Below are 18454 nucleotides of genomic sequence, written 5' to 3' on the forward strand. Positions count from 1 at the left end.
TGTGTTGAAGGTTGTTTTTTTGGTTCTTTCAAAAAAAAAAGCGGTTACGGGAAACCTGAGCTGCAGCTATGTTTAAAAATAGTTTGTTTTTAAAAGAAACCCAGAAAGCACCAGACAGGTTTTTAGCCATTTTATTTTATTGTAGGTATACAACGACAACATATGCAAAGAAAAACTAGAAAACTATCCCAATAACTTAAAAACCTCTTGTGGTCAACATTAAGTATGCCATCAATGGTTGGAACAGTAAAATATCTCATGCGTCCATCAAGGAATGTATATCATAATTCCAAGTATATCACCAAAAGAGAACTTCAAAAAAGCAGCCCCCAGAAATTGGGAGCCCAAATGATGGAGAAAAACTTTTTTTTAGCTAAAATACTGGCCCTTCGTCTTAACAAACAAACAAACGATCAAAAACCAAATGCATATACAGCTAGACCTAAGTACTGCATAGCATTTTAATTAATTTAATTAAAACACAGAACCTATCATGAAACTCTTATAAAGGCTCAACATCTTTTCAGCGTACGTTTCATTCTGGATAGAGAAATCTAAGAGTTAATAAAAGGAAGAATATAGACCTTTTTATTATATTCTCTAATAGGGCACATTCTCAGGCAAAATTGTTATTAAGGACTACGAAAATACGTTCTGTTTTAATAATTTACTTTTGTTAAAAAGTTGCGAGGTCATCCCAGAAAGTTTTTTTACAAATTCGTTACTTTGTACTAAATTAACCCACACACACACACACCAACCATTTAAAAACAATAACAACAACCCAGCATCCAAACGCAAGTTTTATATTGTTTTGTTATTATTATTATTTTTAACCTTTGTTGTAACAATAAATGCAAGAACCCAGGGAAGGAGACTACAAGTTGCATGAAGGGATATAAATTTACACACATATATATATATGTGTGTGTATATATATATATATATATTTGTATTTTACAGCAACCTCTTTAATCTCCTAAGAAAGTCTACAAAGTTATATTACAAGGGGGAGGGGATTTCAAAGGTTGGGATAAAGCTGCCTGAATACACCCACCTTCTTCTACATTAAAAAAATAATGATGGGGTTTTTTGTGGGGTTTTTTTAAAATGTGAGTGGAGAACAGAATCGCAGCTTCAAATTAATCTGCAAATCTCCAGATGCGGGTGGAATTCTGGACAAGAGAGAGAAGCTTCAGCAAACACACAGAGCTTTCCTAGGTTGATGGAATAAGGGGCTCCCCAACTTTTTCTGTCCACGTACGCTTCGGCGGATGGCCAGTCTGTTGGTGTTTTTATGCTGGGAGGTGGTAGAAAGGCTTTCGGGCTGGCCCCCAACGTTTCGGCTCAGCCCGCGTCGAGGTTTCTTTACCATAGGCCCCGAGTTGGATTCTTCCAATGTCCTTTTGAAGCTGGCCACCGGTGGGGTCCTCTCTGGCTCCTGTAATTTGGACGCCTCAGTCGGGGAGACATTGACAGATTTGGGGTCTGGGCCCACATTCCTGGCGTTGGAAGGGGACAAAGTCCCTGGTGGGTTTTGAGCGTGCGAGTCATGTGCCCACAGTCCGAGCGCTTTGCTGCCTTTCTCGTCCGGCGGCACCACCTCTCTCAAGCAAGCTTCTCCTACACCATCGTTGTCCTTCGTCAGCTCACCGGGTGGCTCCGGAGGTCTGCCCGACACGGTGGCATTGCTACAGGAGAATAAAGGGAGGCCTTCCGAGGAACTCAACCGGGGCCACACGTCGTCATCTACGACCTAATGGGATTTAAAAATAAAAAAAATGAAGAACACCGTTTTCAATTTCAAAAATTCCTTTCCATTTAAGGAAAAGAAGGGTGTGTGTGTGTGTGTGTGTGTGTGTGTGTGTGTGTGTGTGATAACGATAGCGGTGTTCCAATATCTGTTGCAGGGAAGACAGGGCCAACCTACAGTATTCCCCAAAGCATTGGAAGGCAGGTACGTATCCTGCCTACATGCAGCTGTCCTAGCAACTGCGGATGGACGGCACAAATTCTGGGGCAGGGTGCCACCCATGTCAGAAACTACTGTCCAGATTGTGGCTCTGTCCATCCTGGAACTGATGATGTCACTTAGTTGGGTCATGAAATGTCTCCAAGAAAACCACCAACAACCCTAATCAAAGATGATTGGGAGGTGGGGGGAGGCTAAATATATAGGAAGAACAGTTGCAAGAATTGGGTATGTCTAGTCTAGTGAAAAGGACTAGGGGTGACACGATAGCAGTCTTCCAATATCTCAGGGGCTGCCCCAAAGAAGAGGGAGTCAAGCTCTTCTCCAAAGTGCCCGAAGGCAGGAGAAGAAGCAACGGATGGAAACTCATCAAGGAGAGAAGCAACCTGGAACTAAGGAGAAATTTCCTGACAGTTGGACTGGAAGACCTTTCCCACCCTGTGATTCTGTTGTGTAATATTTCTTTTTTTTTCCCTTAAGAACAACCTGGATGGCAGTTGTAAATCTTACTTTCACCCACATCCCCATGATTTGCCTTGTCAAACCGATTCTGACGTGCCGGGATTGCAACTGCCAGAATGGTGAAACAGACTTTATGACAGAATTCTTAACAGAGAAATAAAAAAAGTTAATAAAGTAAGAAATTAGACCTTCTATTTATATTCTCTAATAGGACACATTCCAGGCAAAACATATTAAGTATTACAAAAATACGTTATTTTCCGTTCTGTTTAATAATTCACTTTTGTTAAAAAAAAATTGGGAGGTCATCCCAGGAAGTTTATACAAATTCATTACTTTGCACTAAACTGACCCCTCCCAACCATTTAAAAAAACAACAATGTGCAAACCCAGAATTCCTTCAGCCCGCCTCGCCAGGAATTCTGAGTGTTTCAATCTCCAAATATTTTTGAAGAAATCAAATTGGAAAGGGCTGCAATGGATTGAGAGAGATCGATTTGGTAAATGAGTGCACACTGGCCAGCACTTTTCCAACGTGAATCCTCATGCAATCAAAATGGTACTATCCACATACTGAGACCAAAATTTCCATTTGCTAAGCCAGACTGATGTTAAATGACTTGTACCTCATTTTACAACCTTTTCGGACACAGTTGTTAAATTGTATTAAGTGTTATGTGAATCGTGCAGTCATTAAGCAAATCTGGTTCCCCCATGGATTTTGCTTGTTGGAAATCAGTTGAGAAGGCCACAAACGCTGATCACGTGTCCCTGTCATAAATACACGCCGGTTGCCAAGGGCCCAAATTTGGATCATGTGACCATGGGGATGCCACACCGGTCGTGTGAAAAATATTCAAGTCCCACCTTAGCCATGAAAGCCATCTGGGTGACTTGGGCCAATCACCAGGAGACGGTGAGTTCTAGTCCCACCTTAGCCATGAAAGCCATCTAGGTGACTTGGGCCAATCACCAGGAGACGGTGAGTTCTAGTCCCGCTTTAGTCATGAAAGCCATCTGGGTGACTTGGCCGAATCACCAGGAGACAGTGAGTTCTAGTCCCGCCTTAGCCTTGAAAGCCATCTGGATGACTTGGTCCAATCACCAACAGACGGTGAGTTCTAGTCCCGCCTTAGCCATGAAAGCCATCTGGGTAACTTTGGGCCAATCATCAAGAGACGGTGAGGCATGAAAGCCGGCTAGGTGACATTGGGCCAGTCCCCCTTTCTCACCCCAACCCATCTAACAGGTTTGTTGTGTGGGGAAAATAGAAGGAGGAAAGTGTGTTGGATATGTTCTCCGCCTTGAGTTATTGGTAAAACTAATAAAGCCGGGATATCAATAAAGAGATGGAAGGCAAAAGGAGACGGGGGTGGCAGAGGATGAGGTGGTTAGATGGTGTCATCGATACAATAAACATGAATTTGGCCAAATTCCGGGAGACAGTAGAAGACGGGGGTGGCTGGCGTGCCATGGGGTTGCGAAGAGTGGGACGTGACCTAGCAACAAAACAACAGTAAATAAAGAAATGTAAAGGTAAACATCTGACTGATTAAATCAGGGGTCTTCAAACTTGGCCCTTTCATGACTTGTGAACTTCAACTCCCAGAATTCCTCAGCCAGCGTGAATCACTGCAGTTGTTACATTAGTAACATGGTTGTTAAGTGAATCGGGCTTCCCTATTGACTTTCTCTGTCAGAAGGTCGCAAAAGGCGGTTGCATGACGCCGGGGCATTGCAACTGTCGTAATTATGAGTCAGTTGCCAAGCGTCTGAATTTTCACCAAGTGACCATGGGGATGCTTCAACGGTCATAAGTGTGAAGAATGGTCATAAGAGCCATGGTGGCGCAGTGGTTAGAACACAGTACTGCAGGCTCCTTCTGCTGACTGCCGGCTGCCAGCAGTTTGGCAGTTTGATCCTGACCGGCTCAAGGTCGACTCAGCCTTCCCTCTTTCCGAGGTCGGTAAAATGAGGACCCAGATTGTTGGGGGCAAATAGGCTGACTCTGTAAACTGCTCAACAGAGGGCTGTAAAAGCACTATGAAGCGGTATATAAGTCTAAGTGTTATTGCTATTGCTTCCTTCCTTCCTTCCTTTCTTTCTCTCCCTCCCTTTTCTCTTTCCTTCCTTCTCATGGTGGCGCAGTGGTTAGAATGTGGTATTGCAGGCTAATTCTGCCAACTGCGAGCAGTTCAATCCTGACTGGCTCAAAGTTCACTCAGCCTTCCATCCTTCCGAGGTCGGTAAAATGAGGACCCAGATTGTTGGGGTCAAATATTCTGACTCTGTAAACCGCTTAGAGAGGGCTGTAAAGCACTGCGAAGCGGTATATAACTCTAAGTGCTATCGCTTGCTATAAGTCCCTTTTTTCAATGCTGTTGTAATTTCGAACTAAATTAATTGTAAGTCAAGGACTACCTCTACTGTCTTTCCCTGAAAATAAGACCCAGTCATATTTTTTTTTACTTCCAAAAGTGGCACCAGGTCTTATTTTTCGGGCAAGTCTTACAGGCTTACGTTAGGACCGCCACAGCCAGGCCTCCAGAACCTCGGCACCTGTTGTGCCACTGCTTGACTTCTGCAGTCAGTGCAACGTGCCATGTGGCATCCAGCTGTGAGTGGCAACACCAGCGCCATGCAACCTCCTGCCGCGAGTGGTGGCACCAGCACCAGGCAGCCTCCTGCCGCAAGCGGCAGAAGCAGCACCGTACAGGGATCTGTAGCGAATGGTGGCAGCAGCGCAATGCGCCACGTGGCATCCGGTCGCAAAAGAAGTCGGGTAGCAGCACGACAGGTGTCAGGGCAAGGGAGGCCTAGCTGTGGCGCTCCTAAGGTAAGTGGGTGCAAGGTGCGTGGGGCGGCTCCATCCCCACCCCAGCTTGATTTTTACGTGTGAGCCTCGCCCCACCTCGTACAAGCAGACTGTGGGACGGAGCAGGCAGGTCTTAACTAGGGCTTATTTTGGCGGTAGGGCTTATATTCGGCGCACACGTAAAAGTCAAGTTAGGGCTTATTTTCAGGATAAATCTTATTTCCAGGGAAATACAGTAGGTATATTGTGTTATACCTATCAGCGCCTATCCTTACCTACACACACACACACACACACACACCCTCATAAGTGATGAAGCTTCTTGGATGAGAAGCAAAACTTGCCCCGCCAGAAGGCAGGATGAGAAGCAACGGATAGGAACTAACCAAGGAGAGAAGCAACCTAGAACTAAGGAGAAACTTCCTGACAGTTAGAACAATTAACCAGTGGAACAACCTGCCTCCAGAGGTGGTGAATGCTCCAACACTGGAGGTTTTTAAGAACAGACTGGACAGCCATTTGCCTGAAATGGTAGAGGGTTTCCTGGCTGAGCAGGGGGTTGGACTAGATGACCTCCAAGGTCCCTTCCAATATTATTATTATTATTATTATTATTATTATTATTATTATTATTATTATTATTATTATTGTTTTAATTGCCCTGTAAACCGCCCTGAGTCCTATGAGAATAGGGCAGTATATAAGTCAAATAAATAGTTATTGTTGTTGTTGTTATTGTTGTTGTTGTTGTTATTGTTGTTATTATTATTATTATTATTATTATTATTATTATCTCCAAGCAAAACAGAGAACAGTCCAGTTGCCTTTTGAGGAAAAAAAAAGCACCTTTGGGATAGCTGTGACCTGGAGGACTGAGAATCTCACAGACACAGCCCAAAAGAAACTCACACAAAGGGACTCCAGCTGAGGACCTATTTACATTTATTCTCCTCCATGACAAGGGTATCTCTTTTGCCCCCGGGCCATTACTCTGACTGGTCCAAGGCCCCACCTCCTCCTTCTGCCCCGGCTTGGCACCCCTTTGCCTCTCCTTCTACCCAGATGGGTTTTCTGCAAGAGAGAGGGCACCGGGTTACAAAGAGGATACCGCAGGGCAATGCCACCCTGACACTTTGCAAGAGCCCCAAGTCCCTTTTCCAGGCGGTCCTCGACTTATGACCACAGCTGAGCCCAAGGCTACCGTTGCTACGCGAGACAGTTTTTAAGTGGGTTTGGCCTCATGTTATCTTTCTTGGCATAGACCAAGCTTGGCTCTTTTATGACTTATGACTCGTGGACTTCAACTCCCAGAATTCCTGAGCCGGCATGGCTCAGCATGGAAACCTCTCCATTTCTCCTCAGCATGGCTGGCTCAGGAATTCTGGGAGTTGAAGTCCACGAGTCATAAAAGAGCCAAGCTTGCCTACCCCTGGCATAGTCGTTAAGCGAATCACTGCAGTTGTTAAGTGAATCTGGCTTCCTCGTTTATGGTTGCAAAAGGGGACCACTATACATTCATTTGGAGAGGAAATTCTTCCAAAACCTGGAGGTGGGTGACACCACCTTGGGAAAGAGAACATTCTGGAACAGGGATCTCCAACCCCCGGTCTGTGGACCAGTACCGGGCCACGGCATGCCAGCAACCGGTTCGCACAAACAAGCAAAGCCCCATCCGCAGGATGCAGGCAGCACACAAAACCACTCAAAACCACTCACCCGGTCCACAGAAAAACCTCTCTCCACATAATCGGTCCCTGGTGCCCCAAAGGTTGGGGACCTCTGTCCCGTAGAACACCATATCATTCTGGTTTTCTTCTGGATTGTCCCAATCTGGTCATTTTGGAATATTCCAGTAAAATTCCAGAAGTGGTGATCGCAGTGGTGGTGGTGGTGGTGGTGGTGGTGGTGGTGGTGGTGATGATGATGATAATAATAATAATAATAATAAGAAGAAGAAGAAGAAGAAGAAGAAGAAGAAGAAGAAGAAGAAGAAGAAGAAGAAGAAGAAGAAGAAGAAGAAGAAGAAGAAGAAGAAGAAGAAGAAGTTGGAAGGGACCTTGGAGGTCATCTAGTCCAACCCCCTGCTCAGGCAGGAAACCTTATACCATTTCAGGCAAATGGCTGTCCAGTCTCTTCTTAAAAACCTCCAGTGTTGGAGCATTCACCACCTCTGGAGGCAGGTTGTTCCACTGGTTAATTGTTCTAACTGTCAGGAAGTTTCTCCTTAGTTCTAGGTTGCTTCTCTCCTTGACTAGTTTCCATCCGTTGCTTCTTGTCCTGCCTTCAGGTGCCCTGGAGAATAGTTTGACTCCCTCTTCTTTGGGGCAGCCCCTGAGATACTGGAAGACTGCTATCATGTCACCCCTCACCCTTCTCTTCATTAAACTACACATACCCAATTCCAGCAACCGTTCCCTATATGTTTTAGCCTCCAGTCCCCCAATCATCTTTGTTGCTCTTCTCTGTACTCTTTCTAGAGTCTCGACATCTTTTTTACATCGTGGTGACCAAAACTGGATGCAGTATTCCAGGTGTGGCCTTACCAAAGCATTGTAAAGTGGTATTAGTACTTCACTTGATCTTGATTCTCTCCCTCAGTTAATGCAGCCTAGCACTGTGTTGGCTTTTTTGGCAGCTGCAGCACACTGCTGGCTCATATTGAAGTGATTGTCTAATAATAATAATAATAAAGTTGGAAGGTATCTTGGAGATCATCTAGTCCAACCCCCTGCTCAGGCAGGAAACCCTATACCATTTCAGTCAAATGGCTGTCCAGTCTCTTCTTAAAAACTTCCAGTGTCTCCTTCAGTTGATCATCATATGGTTTATCCTCCAGACTCCATTCACAGCTTCTGGAGGCAGGTTGTTCCACTGGTTAATGGTCCTGACTGTCAGGAAGTTTCTGCTTAGTTCCAGGTTGTTTTTCTCCTTGTTTAGTTTTCATCCGTTGCTTCTTGTCCTGTAAAACTACCAGAAAGGCTTGGCCCAAAAGAAGGGTTGGGAAAGACCTTAGGGGTCTTCTAGTCCAGCCCCCTGCTCAAGACAAGAGACTTGATATCATCCCGGTCACATGTTTGTCCGGTCCATTTTCAAAAGCCTCCAATGATGGAGTACTCCATCTATTAATCCTTTGCACTGTCAGGAAATTCTTCTTCATTTTTCTGGGCTGGATCTTCCTAAGGATGAGCTTCCATCCATTGCTTCTTGTCCTGCCCTCAGGTGCTTTGGAGAACAGGTTAACCCTCTTCTTTTCTGTAACAACTCCTCAAGTACAGGAAGACACCTATCATGTACCTCCTAAACCTTCTCTTTGATAGGCTAGCTAGACATACCTAGTTCATCATACAGTTTAGCCTCCAGACCCTTTATCATTTTAGTTGCTCTTCTCCACACTCTTTCTAGGGAAGACATGTCAAACACAAGGCCCAGGGGCCGGATCCGGCCTGTGAAGTGGTTTCATGTGGCCCGCAAAGCCATCCTGGAAAGAGTGAGGGAACGGCCCCCACTGCCTTGGCCCTGGCCCAGAGACCCTCCTTCTGCCAGAGACCCTCAGATCTGTCCCACTCCTGCCCAGGCCCCCATAGGCACCCTTGATGCGAACGATGTAGAGCTGGCCATGCCCACCCAGTAGGCCATACGCACTTTAGCCACGCCCACCCAGTAGGCCACGCCCACCCAGGCCACACCCACCCGGCCCCCTGAGGGCAACCGCAATGCTGATGCGGCCCTCAATGACATTGAGTTTGACACCCCTGTTCTAGGGTCTCAGCATCTTTCTTGTATCATGGTACCCAGAACTGGACCAGATCTATTCCATGTCTGGCCTCACTAGTACAAATGTCTATGGAGATTCTCAGTCATCCAGGTCAGGGTTGTCCCAAAGGTGCTTTTTCAGGAGGCAACTGAACTTCCTTTGTTTTTCTTTGAAGACGTTTCTCTTCTCCTCCAAGAAGCTTCTTCAGCTCTGACTGGATGGTGGGGAAATGGGAGGATTTATACTCCTTGCAGACAGCTGGTCGTTTGCCTTCTTCGAGAGGGTCGTTGAGGCCACTTGGAGGATTACCTGTGTCCTCAGGGTCGCCTGAGCGGTGCAAATGGGAGTGGAGCCTTCCTGGAACTGCTGAAAGGACTGTGTTGTATACACAGCTGTCTGCAAGGAGTATAAATCCTCCCATTCCCCACCATCCAGTCAGAGATGAAGAAGCTTCTGGGATGAGAAGCGAAACGTCTTCAAAGAAAAAACGAAGTCCAGTTGCCTCCTTGAAAAAGCACCTTTGGGATCCTTCTTGCTCTTCTCGGCATTCTGTCTAGGGTCTCGGCATTTTTTCTACAACGTGGTGAGCAGAACTGGACCCAACATTCTAAGTGTGGCCTCCTTAGTGCAAAGTAAAGCAGTGCTATTATTTCTCGTTGTTTTGATGCCATCCCTCTGTTGATGCAGCCCAGCACTGTGTTGGCTATGTGGCAGCTGCCGCACATCGCAGAGAGTCCAAATATATGCTGAGGACTAGAAAGTCTGTAATCAGACAACAACAAAAAACAGATCTGGCTGTCTTCCTGCCTGGGGGCGGGGAACACTGGAAGTCTGATAGTAAAATAGAATAGAGCTGGAAGGGACCTGGGAGGTCATCCAGTCCAGCCCCTTGCTTAAGCAGGACAGTCAGACGAGTGACTGTCCAGTCTCTTCTTAAAAACCTCAAGTGATGGAGCGCCCATGATTTCTGGCGGCAAGCTGTTCCACTGGTTAATTGTCCTCATTGTTAGGAAGTTTCACCTTAATTCCAGGTTGCTTCTCTCTTTGGTCAGTGTCCAACCATTGTTTCTCGTCCTTCCCTCTGGTGCTCTGGTGAACAATGTGACCCCCTCTTCCTTGTGGCAGCCCCTCAAATACTGGAACACTGCTATCATGTCGCCCCTATTTCTTCTTTTCTCTAGACTAGCCAAACCCAAGTCCCGCAGCCGTTCTTCGCATGTTTTAGTCTCCAGGCCTTGGATCATCTTAGTTGCTCTTCTCTGAACTTTTTCCAAGGTCTCAACATCTTTTTTGTGGTGTGGTGACCAAAATTGGCTGCAGCATTCCAAGTGTGGTCTTACTAGGGCTTTATAAAGCGGTACTAATACTTCGCGTGATCTTGGATTCTATGCTTCTGTTTAGACAACCCAGGATTGTATTAGCTTTTCTGGCTATTGCTGCTGCAACACGGCTGGCTCATAGTCAAGTGATCGCCCACTAGGACTCCAAGGTTCGTTCATTCATTCATTTTAATTTCTCTAGCTGACTAACTCAACCAAGGGAGCCGATTAAATTCTAAAATGGCAGTAGGTGACTCACCTACTGGTTATTTTTGAATACAGACAGTCCCCCCACTTACACCCATTCGTTTTAACGACCATTCAAAGCTACCACGGCACTTTAAAAAGCGTCTTATGCAACCGTTGCAGATCCCCGTGGTTACGTGATCCAAATTTTTTTAACTCTAGTTTTTAATTTATTTTAATTTTAATTTTATTGTACAGAGGCCTTTAATTTTAATTTTATCTTAACTTCTGTATTTATTGTATGTTATTGTTGTTAGCCGCCCTGAGTCCTTTGGGAGATAGGGTGGCATATAAGTCCCAATAATAAATAACTAAATACCGGTAAATAAATAAATTCGGGCCCTTGGCAACCAGCACGTGTTTAACAAAGGTTGCAGCATCCTAGGGGGTCAACGTGATCAACATCTGCAGCCTTCCCAGTTGGCTTCCAACAAGCAAAGTCAATGGGGGAGGCCGGATTTGCTTAACAACCAGACAAGCAGGGGGTTGGACTAGATGACCTCCAAGGTCCCTTCCAACATCATCATCATCATCATCATCATCATCATCATTATTATTATTATTATTATTATTATTATTATTATTATTATTTCACTTAACAACTGCAGTTCTTCGCTGAACAACCAAGATCTTAAAAATCGGATGCTACACCCTTAGCAACTGCCTTGCTTAGCAACAGAAACTCTGGTCCCAAATGTGGTGGTAGGTCAAGGACGACCTGAAGTCCTTTTAATATAGGTAAAAGGTAAAGGTTCCCCCGCACGTGCGTGCTAGTTGTTTCCGACTCTAAGGGCCGGAGCTCATCTCCGTTTCAAAGCCGAAGAGCCAGCGCTTGTCCGAGGATGTCTCCGTGGTCATGTGGCCGGCATGACTAGACGCCAAAGGCGCACGGAACGCTGTTACCTTCCCACCATGGTGGTCCCTATTTTTCTACTTGCATTTTTACGTGCTTTCGAACTGCTAGGTTGGCAGAAGCTGGGACGAGTAACAGGCGCTCACTCTGCTACGCGGCACTCGGGATTCGACCCGCCAAACTGTTGACCTTCTGATCGACAAGCTCAGCGTCCTAACCCACTGAGCCACCGCGTCCCTCCTTTTAATATAGCTATGCATAAAATAAACTGGACTTTTTCTTCCAAAATGCACTTAAAACTCTAAGTGGGAAAATAGCTATAGGACTTAGACTTATATACCGCTCCACAGTGCTTTGCAGCCCTCTCTAAGCAGTTTACGGAGTCAAAATATTAGCCCCCAACAATCTGGGTCCTCATTTTACCGATCTCGGAAGGAAGGAAGACTGAAAATCGAACTGCTGGCAGCCGGCAGTCAGCAGATATAGCCTGCAATATTGCATTGTAACCACTACGCCACTACGGCTCTTTGTTGCCCATTTTTAACATCGTTTTAAAAGCTCTCAGCCCTTGAGCCTTTTTTTAAAAAAATCACATTTTACCTTGGCTGGCGCAGTTGAGCATTGGGAATGGTTGATCGTCCATGTTTCGGGACTGTTATATGAAGGTCCTTCGGCCAAGTTGAAGCATAATTCCTCCTGGCTTTGCAGACAGCCACTCCAAGACCTTCGGCCAGAATATATACTGATGACAATGGCGCTAGTGTTATCGGCACGAAGCATGCGCTGCCTCCACCGGGCCAGCGCTCGGTTGACCAGCATTTTAGCCAAGGACTGTTGATGTTCTCCCTTTGGGGGTCAGACGCGGGGAAGAGAAGAAGAAGAAAAAGGCAAGTCACTATTCCGAAAAGCTGTGGTAGGTACGACAGGTATACAAAATCTGTTTAAAATCTCTGCGCTGCCGCTGAAAATTGCAAACGATGTACGTTGGCATATTTAGAGGATGCTTTAACCGGAGTGGCCTTCCCAGAATTCCCCAATCAACACACTTTAAGAGGGGTGGACTTCAACTCCCAGAATTCCCCAGCCAGCATGGTTTAAGGTAGGTGGACTTCAACTCCCAGAATTCCCCAGCCAGTATGGTTTAAGGTAGGTGGACTTCAACTCCCAGAATTCCCCAGCCAACACAGTTTAAGGTGGGTGGACTTCAACTCCCAGAATTCTCCAACCAGCGTGCTTTAAGAGGGGTGGACTTCAATTCCCAGAATTCCCCAACCAGGATGCTTTAAGATAGATGGACTTCAATTCCCAGAATTCCAATCAAGCTCCTGGCCAGGATTACTTATTCAAAGCCCATACCATTTTTAGGCAAAATGGGTGCAAATGTAAAAGTTTCAGTCCTATGGATCAGCAACCATCTTGCCTTTTTGACCATCCCCTGCAAATACCTCTACGTGTGAATAATGCAGAAAGGGAGAATAACAGAGTAAGAGTTGCAAGGGACCTTGGAGGTCTTCTAGCCCAACCCCTCTGCTCAGGCAGGAAACCCTGTACCGTTTCAGACAAATGGTTCTCCAGTCTCTTCTTGAAAACCTCCAGTATTGGAGACAGTTAAGGAACCACAAACGTTGAATGCATATACAGATGTTTGTGAAGATAAGGGCACAGGATAATAGGAATAAGCACAAATTACTTGCTTGAATAAAGAATACAGCTGGTCTGCAAATTACATGGTCATTTAATGATCATCTGAAGTTACAACGGCACTGGATAAAACTGACTTACAACCAAAGTACCGCCATAGTTACATGACCAAAATTCGGCCACTTGGCAACCAGCATGGATTTAAAAGGCTCACAGTATCCCAGGATCATGTGATCACCATTTGTGATCTTCCCATCCAGTTTCCATCAAGCCATTCCATCATTTGGGGAGATGGGGGAGGGAGAAGCCAGATTCACTTAATAACTGCATGATCCGGATTTTCAGTTTGACATTGCGGCGTAATGGACGAAGGTATATGGGGCTCCGTCTTCTGCGTTCTATTTTGCCCCACTGGGGACCCTAAAAAGGATCAAGTCACCCTGGAGAGGTGATGAAGAAGGAGGGGACGCTCGTTGATCGCAGAGGAGTGGCGGCCCTTTTGTTTGATCCGAGGAAGCCCTTCAAAACCGGTGGGGAAAAGTCTGGCTACATTCAGAAGCTGCTAACAACCAAAGGAAATAAGCACTAACGAGCAACTTTTGAGCAGCTTAGATGAAACAGGGTGAGACTCTATCCTCTCTTTATAACTTTAAGACTGTTTCCTGGAAAAAACCGCCCAAAACTATAAGCGATAGACGGGATATTATATTATTAAACAGATATTTGAACAAGGTTAAGAAAATAGATAACTGTTAGAAATAAAAGTATTGTCGTAACTAGAAGGATAGGATTTCTAACTGGAATATTATATTTTGTTACGAGATGGGAAATATAAAAATTCTAAAAGGCTTTGAATAAGGGAAGCTTTTGGTTACCCAGATATAATATAATATGAGAAAATTATAAGCGACTGTTGTTGTTAGTTGCGAAGTCGTGTCCAACCCATCGCAACTCCATGGACAACGTTCCTCGAGGCCTTCCTGTCCTCTACCATCTTCTGGAGTCCATTTAGGCTCACACCTACTGCTTCAGTGACTCCATCCAGCCACCTCATTCTCTGTCGTCCCTTTCTTCTCTTACTCTCAACCTTTCCCAGCATTAGGCTCTTCTCCAGTGAGCCTTCTCATTATGTGGCCAAAGTATTTGAGTTTCAACTTCAGGATCTGGCCTTCTAAAGAGAAGTCAGGGTTGATTTCCTCTAGGACTGACCGGTTTGATCGCCTTGCAATCCAAGGGACTCGCAGGAGTCTTCTCCAGCACCAGAGTTCAAAGGCCTCAATTCTTTGGTGCTCAGCCTTTCTTATGGTCCAACTTTCGCAGCCATACATTGCAACTGGGAAGACCATAGCCTTGACTATACGCACTTTTGTTGGCAGGGTGACGTCTCTGCTTTTTAGTGTGCTGTCTAGATTTGCCATGGCTTTCCTCCCCAGGAGCAAGCGTCTTTTAATTTCTTGGCTACAGTCCCCATCTGCAGTGATCTTGGAGCCCAGGAAAATAAAATCTGTCGCTACCTCCATTTCTTCCCCATCTATTTGCCAGGAATTGAGAGGGCCGGAGCCATGATCTTGGTTTTCTTAATGTTTAGTTTCAACCCAACTTTTGCACTCTCCTTCTTCACTTGTAACAAGAGGCTCTTTAGTTCCTCTTCACTTTCTGCTATTAGAGTGGTATCATCTGCTTATAAGCGATAGAGATATTTTGAACACTGATGGGAATTTTTTAAAAAAAAAAAGCGGGGAAAAATAGGATAGTGATGGAAGAAATAGATTTTAAGTGCAAATGCATTTGAGATCTGTTTTGGCTAGAAAAGATATTATAAACTGACATTATTGATATTATGTATAATACCAGAAAAATGCGATGAAGATGTTTATATTTAATTGTATATGTATTAACAGTAACAAGAATTGTATTTGCCCAGTGTCAAAAAATGCATACCACCGGAAGAAGAGGATCAAAGAAGCACTGGACAGACATTTGTCTGAAATGGGATAGGGTTTCCTGCCTGAGCAGGGGGTTGGACTAGATGACCTCCAAGGTCCCTTCCAACTATTATTATTATTATTATTATTATTATTATTATTATTATTATTATTATTATTATTATTATTATTATTATTGGATGGTGCAGTATTGGAATTAGACTGAGAAAGGTAATATGTACCACTGAATTACCAATGAACCCAGACATGTTGTTTATTAAGTATTTTATGATTGCAAAATTAGAAAACTAATAAAATGTTTACAAAAAAAACCCAACTGCATGATTCACCTAACAACAATTTGCTTAACAACATGGAAAAAAGGTCGCAAAATCAGCCATGACTCACTTAACAATGGCCTCTCTGACCAACTGAAATTCTACTCTCAATTGGGGTTTAAAAGTTGAAGACTTTGGGTTATAGCAATCAATGCCTCTAGTCAGGAAAATTATGTGTGTATCTGGATAGGTCCCTGACCCTTTCTACAGATAATAATAAGAATAAGAAAGAAGAAGAAAGAAGAAGAAGAAGAAGAAGAAGAAGAAGAAGAAGAAGAAGAAGAAGAAGAAGAAGAAGAAGAAGAAGAAGAAGAAGAAGAAGAAGAAGAAGAAGTAGTAGTAGTAGTAGTTCGAAAGGACCTTGGAGGTCATCTAGTCCAAGCCCCTGCTCAGACAGGAAACCCTATACCATTTCAGACAAATGGCTGTCCTTGACTTACAACAGTTCATTTAGTGACCGCTCAAAGTTACAACAGCATTGAAAAGAGTGATTTATGACCATTTTTCACACTTACGACCGTTACAGCATCCCCAGGGTCACGTGATCAAAATTCAGACCCTTGGCAACTGACTCATGTTTATGACGGTTGCAGTGATCCCCTTTTGCAACCTCCTGACAAGCAAAGTCCGTGGGGAAGCCGGATTCGCTTAACAACCGTGTTCCTAACAACGACTGCAATGTTTCACTTAACAACCGTGGCGAGAAAAGTGGTAAAACGGGGGCAAAATTCACTCATCTCGCTTAGTGACAGAAATTTGGGGCTCAACTGTGTTCATAAGTCGAGGACTACCTGTCTTCTCTTTCTCCAAAACATACAACAGACTCATCCATGAAAAAGACGAGAGGCAAAATACGAAATTTGAAGCAGCACAAAGAAAAAAAAAACAGAAGTCCTGACAACTCACCATAAAATACTTTTTCTCTTCGTGGTTCTGGCACATGGAAACAGCCTCCTGGGGGGGGATCATGTTCCACAGTCCATCACTCCCCAAAATTATATATTTATGCTTCTGAGGATCTAGCGTGTGTACACTCGTGTCCGGCTCTGGAGAGACCACAAATTCCCCGCTGTAGAAGTCATAGCTCCACAGATCACCTGAATAAAAGAGACATGGATTTATTAAAATAATTATGTTTCAAGAGTTAACTTTTGGCAAACGTTCATTCGAGTCCTTTCAGAATCCACCCAACTGGATTTCCCTCGTCTGGCCCATTGCAAGCAGGAAACTGGAGGTCTGCATGATCTTCTCTGGGTAAAGCAACCTTCCCTGAAACATTTTTTTCACACCCCGTGGCCATGGCACTAGCACGAGTGTGTGCGCGCGCACACATACACACTGGTAAGCCTGTCCCATGGCCTAGTGGTCAACAGGCCACGGCCCACTACCGGGCTGTGGCCCACAGGTTGGGGACCCGTTTGCTAAAGAACCAATCAGCCACAACATCTCCTAGGACTCTCTTCCACGCCACCTTTTGCTGTGTCATCCCTGCTTTACCAAGTTGCTTAGGGATGCTGGCAGGCATATGGGTCCCGAGGCTTTGTTTTTAGATAATTTCTGAGCTTAAACAGGTAGTCCTCGACTTACGACTACAACTGAGTCCAAATTTCAGCCGACCGTCACATCCTTCCGTTAACTCTTCCCGGAGGCTACTCACCAAGGGCGCGGGCCACTGCCAAGAAGGGAATCTGGTCAATAACGGTGCTCCGTCGCACGGGGCCGTTGTGACTGAGACGAGGCCGTTTCCAGACCACCCGATTCACACCGGATTTATTGATCACACTAAAACAAATGGAGAGAACGAAGGTGGAGGGGGGAATTAAATCAAGCGGAGGAGTGGAAGGCCAAGTTTAAAAGAAACAACCATTTTAAGGCAGTTTGTACTAAATACATTTCTACAATTTATGACACAAGGTGATGGTTGATACCTATAAAGCCCTACCTGGCCTGGTTAACAGAGAAACTGCCCGTCTTCCACAGGTACAAGTAGTCCTTGACTTACAACCGTTCGTTTAGTGGCTGTTTGAAGTTAAAAAGTGTCTTATGACCGTTTCTCACACAGCCGTTGCAGCACCCCCGCCGTCACATGATCTAAATTCAGACGCTTGGCAACTGACTCGTATACACGACAGTTGCAGCGTCCCGGGGGTCACATGATCCTCTTTTGCGACCGTCTGACAAGCAAAGTCATTGGGGGAAGCCTGATTCACTTAACGACCGTGTGACTACTTTAACTGCATTGATTCATTTAACAACTGTAATAAGGAAAGCCGTCAAATGGGGCAAAACTCACTTAACAACTGTCTCGCTTAGCAACACAAGTCTGGGGCTCAACTGTGGTTGCAAGTCGAGGACCCCCTATATTAAAATTCTGAGACTTGGGGAAAATCTCACCCAGGAAATACACCACCTTAGGACCTGGATTCCTCTTGCCATTAAAATGGTTCCCATGCTGAACTAAGCCGTAATAACTGCTTTAAGCAAGAACCTGTTCAAATATGGGTTGCCTGAACAAGCCATGCGATAAAACCAGATATGCTTAACGAATGTGAGGTTAAAGAGAGACACCTATTATACAGGTAGTCCTCAACTTACAACTATTTGTTTAGCGACCGTTTGAAGTTACAACGGCACTGAAAAATCTGACTTATGACCGCTGCAGCATCCTCATGGTCACGTAATCGAAATTCAGAGGCTGGGCCACTGGCATGTACTTACGACGGTTTGCAGTGTCCTGGGGTGATCTGATCCCCTTTGGCGACCTTCAGTGGGGGAAGCCAGATTGACTTAACAGCCATGTTACTGATTTAAACAACTGTGGGATTCATTTAAGAACGGTGGCAAGGAGGTCGTAAAATGGGGCAAAACTCACCATAAGGAGTCAACGGGGGAAGCCAGATTGACTTAACGGCCATGTTCCTGATTTAAACAACTGCGGGACTCACTTAACAACTGTGAGAAGGTCGTAAAATGGGGCAAAACTCACTTAGCTTAGCAACAGAAATTTGGGGCTCTATTTTTAGTCATAAGCCGTGGACTACCTTATAAACAGGAAAACCCACGTCTTGAACAAGCCAGTGAGAGCTGTTACCTTCCCCCGAGGCCTTCAATCCGCTGCCTCTCCTTTGG

General features: G+C 45.0%; 1 protein-coding gene across 1 annotated transcript in view; it reads right to left on the reverse strand.

The window, feature by feature from the left end:
- Window positions 1–121: 121 nt before the first annotated feature.
- PPM1D (protein phosphatase, Mg2+/Mn2+ dependent 1D) overlaps window positions 122–18454 on the reverse strand; it is a 27225-nt gene continuing 8892 nt past the window's right edge. Inside the window, exons 2-6 of the mRNA XM_081346645.1 lie at window positions 18417–18454; window positions 16983–17107; window positions 16232–16422; window positions 12022–12267; window positions 122–1756 (exon numbers count right to left, since the gene is read on the reverse strand). The exon at window positions 18417–18454 is cut by the window's right edge and continues 191 nt beyond it. Of these exons, the coding sequence (XP_081202771.1) occupies window positions 1196–1756; window positions 12022–12267; window positions 16232–16422; window positions 16983–17107; window positions 18417–18454 (1161 nt within the window). The 3' untranslated portion in view covers window positions 122–1195. The remainder of the gene's footprint in view (window positions 1757–12021; window positions 12268–16231; window positions 16423–16982; window positions 17108–18416) is intronic.

The sequence above is a fragment of the Vipera berus genome, assembly GCF_964194415.1.
Source record: "Vipera berus genome assembly, chromosome: 1".
Classification (NCBI taxonomy): Eukaryota; Metazoa; Chordata; class Lepidosauria; order Squamata; family Viperidae; genus Vipera; species Vipera berus.